The sequence below is a fragment of the Mus caroli genome, chromosome 2 (assembly GCF_900094665.2).
Source record: "Mus caroli chromosome 2, CAROLI_EIJ_v1.1, whole genome shotgun sequence".
NCBI lineage: Eukaryota > Metazoa > Chordata > Mammalia > Rodentia > Muridae > Mus > Mus caroli.
In genome coordinates, this window is record NC_034571.1 from 13,055,928 (window position 1) to 13,060,293 (window position 4,366).

General features: G+C 38.1%; 1 protein-coding gene across 4 annotated transcripts in view; it reads left to right on the forward strand.

Annotated features, from left to right (window-relative positions):
- Plxdc2 (plexin domain containing 2) overlaps positions 1–4,366 on the forward strand; it is a 375,390-nt gene that overhangs the window by 140,225 nt on the left and 230,799 nt on the right. For all 4 annotated transcript variants that reach the window (XM_029470939.1, XM_029470933.1, XM_021154114.1 and 1 more), the window contains one exon: positions 649–860. In XM_029470939.1, coding sequence (XP_029326799.1) covers positions 649–860 — 212 coding nt within the window. The remainder of the gene's footprint in view (positions 1–648; positions 861–4,366) is intronic.

Genomic DNA, 4,366 nt, shown 5'->3' on the forward strand with positions numbered 1-4,366 from the left:
TCTCCTCTCTCTCCTCTCTCCTTTCTCCCTCTCCTTACCCCCCTCTGTATGTGTGCATGTGTGACTGCATGTACATGCATGCAGACACACATAGAGGGAAGAAATATGCATTTCTTTGGTGCCGTTTCATTGAAGGTCCTTTAGATATCACATCAGGAATCATGGGTATATATTGTGGTGTACCCTGCAGTGGTACTGTGCTTGCCGACCAGCCTATCAGTTTTGCTTATGCCAGTTGGATTCTCCTAGCTGGGAAAGAGCAGAGGGAAGATTAGTTTGTGGCACGGTTTAGAGGCTGCACAAATTTCTTTATGCTCTTGAACACAGCATCATAGTGATGGGGCATGTGTAGTAAGAGTCTGTTCATTTCCTGATACGCCAGAAGCAGAAAGATCAAGAAGGGAATTGGGGATAAAGTATAACCTTTAACCAAAGGCATACTGCTAGTCACCTCCTTCCTCTAGCTACATTATCCGGTATAGTGCCAAGCATCTGTGAGCCAAGCATTCTGTATATAAATCTGCTGACACATTTTTTTTTTTTGTTTAACCCATAACACGTGGGTTTCCTCACAAACTCCAATATGAGAATTATTTGTCTTATTGTGATAAGTCATACCTGGAGGTAACATACTTGTTTCTTTTCCAGATTGGAATTATGAAGTTACAAACGCTTTTCCTTGGAATGAAGAAGGAGTAGAAGTGGACTCTCACGCATACAACCACAGGTGGAAAAGAAATGTGGACCCTTTTAAGGCGGTAGACACAAACAGAGCCAGCTTGGGCCAAGCCTCTCCAGAGTCCAGAGGCTTCACTGACCTCCTACTGGATGATGGACAGGACAATAACACCCAGATAGAGGTAAGTGACTATTCTGGACAATTGGTTTCAACCAACTGGTCATTATCTTCTTATAAGATAGCAGAGAACAAGCTCTACTACACTTTATCATGTTCTGTGCCTTGATTTTAAAGAATAGTTCATTCATATGTGTGTATATATATATATATATATATATATGCATGTATATGTATATGTGTGTGAATGTGTATGTATATCATGTATATCATTCATATATATATACACACACACATATACACACACACACAGATATATATATATATATATATATATATATATATATATATATATATGGTAGTCTTTGTTTATTCATGAAGTAGACAAAAAGGCTGGGAGTAGTAGAGACAAAAATGAAAGAATGCAACAGGGCTCTCTGGAAATCCACTGTCCAGAGGGTCAAACCATCATAACTAGATTATGTCTATACTAGTTGATATCTTTGAAAAATTACACATCGGTGTGACTTGGAGTAGGGTGTGATGAATTCTCCTTAGAATGGCAGATCAGAATGCTAACAGAGGCTTTGCCCAGGAGTGGCTGTTTACTCAGGGTCTTGATCAATTAAAGAGAGTTCACTTAGTTCATATACTATCAGCGAGACATAAGACAAGCATTCCCGCTAAGAGTAACCACTTCTACAGGGGATGACTATCATCGGCACTACATAGCATGCTGGCATCTTGCCTGGTTAACTAACTGTTCAGTTCGAAGTTTCATTTTATGTAGGCTTTTCATTCCTAATAAGGGCCCATTTTTTGAAAAAAAATGGGGTGACTGACCACTCTTTGGTTTTAAATCATTATCTGTTGTGCTTAAGACATGAGGTAGGCGAGAAGGGTACTTTAGAGTGTTTGAATGAGTGCTACTTTACAGGGAATATTAGATTTCAGGGTTGCTTCAAAGCCCCACAAGAGGTGCTAGAGTTCTAAGAGCCTTAAATTATGTCATAAAAGTATGATCCTGATTGTGAAATAAATCTAACAAAATTGAATGTGAACATCTTTGAGAAGAAAGCAAGGACCATGAAGATGAGAACAAACTTTGGTTTGCCATAGAAATGGGACTCGCTTCCCATTTCTTAGCTTTGTTAAAAATATGTATGTGAATGAGTTTAGTGAACGAAGGTAAGACCTCTGGTAGTCTTTGAGTGGAGGCTGTTGGATAGGAGGTTGTTGGTCTAATTACAAAGAGCATGTCTGAGGTGCTAGGTACAACGCCGAGCTTTATGAACATTATACACAGTGTCTACATATGTGCACATTCTGCTTGTTATTTTACTTTTGATTTTGTTATGCACTTTTAATTTTTTTGTGTTTCACACCTTAATGGAGACAGACAGCAAAAGGTCAGGTGTTTTGAGTTGGTGAAACATAAAGGAGAATACAGGAAACCTGCTAGAAACTTGAGAATTAAGATCAGTCAGGTGCTCAGAGGACATGGGTTCTTAAAGTTCTTCAAGTGGCTCTGTGTGATTTGTGTCCCCAGATTCCTGGATAAACTCAATGACTTTGGAAAGGTTTTTTTTTTTTTCCTTCACAGCTTAGTTTAGTGCTTACCGAATACTCTAAGTTTTTTAGTAAAGGGGAAGGTATTCATATTCAGACTTGCCAGTCTCTTCTGAAGCCTGTTCCTTCCTAGTTCATTCATTCTAACTCCTCCAGTGAAAAGAAAGACATAGGCATTTGGGCCCTGAATAGTCATGTGATAGTAATGTTAGCATCTCCATCTCCATCATTCTGGAAGGAGACTTGTCTTGGAGCTTCAGGGTGCCTGCTGTACTAGATGTCATTTTCTTGAGATTTGTTTAATTTAATATGTTTTGGGGATTTGATGAACTTGATTAGGCATCTAAAGTACCCTGAATAATTGCTAGGCACTGTTTTGAAAAAAAATCTATATCTGAAAGCTTTCTGGAACGTTTAATATTTGCTGATGCTTGACACATATTTTTGGTCAATGTCACATATCTCCTGGGAGGAAAGCTTGTTTGCATGACTGCTTATATAATAATAATAAGGAAGGAAACAATCATTTACAGGATGTCTACTCTTTAGTTCAGTGGGAACCGGGAGAAGATATTGCCTGTCTCTTAGATATAAGCATTTTGTTTATTAAAAGACAGATAATATACTTGTCTGTGCCTTTTTCCTTTCATTGTTTCTAAGTCAATATCAGAGATCAAAGTTTGTCCATTAGTCCTGAGTCTAGTGGTGATTGTTAAAATTATATGCCAGTGAGATAAAACCATTTTCTTTGCTTGTTCTTGCATGTTCGCCTAGTTTTTTCTATTGTCAAGATAATATATGCCCAAAGAACAAAAACACAAGGAACTGAGAGCATATTAACTATTTTAGCACAAAATACTCTAAAATAAGGGAAAGTAATTATACTCTCAACTTTATTCTTAGGGACAATATTTTTTAATGCTGTATGCAAGGACAGATAATGGAAGTACTGCAAAATTCAACATCCTAGTTAAAATGTTCCGAGGTAGAATTTTGTTGGTCTTTTCTCTTTTCATCTTTCTACAAAGATAGAAAGATGTTGTGAAATACAGTGGACTTCCTATTGTATAAGCATATTCTGTTGCTGGCTTGTTGATTTCTCAAAGTTTTTCTTCTTGTATACCATCAAATCAGAGAGACACAGTCCTCTAGATTCTGCTTATTAACTTGGTACCCAATATGAGGTGTCAGTAAGCTGCCTATGAAGTGTGCCACTTTCTTTAATGGTTTGGGAGAAATGGAATGTGATTGGATTCTTGGGTAAATTAGATGCCATCTATAACTGGCCTTGTTTGAACAGACTTCAGTTACTCTGATAGCTATGAGAACACAAGGCCAATGAAAGCAGGTAGGAGGTGAGTCTCACCTGGAAGCTGGCTACACTTTATTTTCCAGCAAGGAGCTATCCCAGTAAAAATAGCCACTGAGAGAATGGTGCAGGCCTTCCCAGTGTTTGCTGAGAATGAATAAGTATTTTACAAAGCTCACTTTTAACAGGTTGTTCCTGCTGGATAGGACTGGAATCTAATAGCTCTGTACTTTAAAAGTATGGGAGAGAACTCAAAATGCAGTACATGTTGGGGGTGAAGTAGAAACCTAGTACAATGGAAATTCTCCAGAATCTATGAGTGTTACCCTAGTAACGACTCCTAGTAAAGGATATAGAGCCTGAACCAGCCATCTTCTGTAATCAGCCAAGACTTCCAGTGGAGCAACTGTGAAAACAATCCAACTATAAAACAGTTGACCTACAATTTGCCCTGCTACAATAGTGCTAGGGATAAAGGTGGTGCAGAATTTGTAGGTGGGAACAACAAATGACTGCTCTAACTTGATACCTACACAGTAAGAGGGATCTCATACCTGACATTGCCTGGATGGGTAGGAGCCAGTGGCTGGATATCCCACAGACTAGGATAAAACCAAACATAACTGGCAAAAAAAAAAAAAAAAAAAAAAAAAAAAGGAAAAGGGAAATATTTCCTAATAATATTTTGCTAT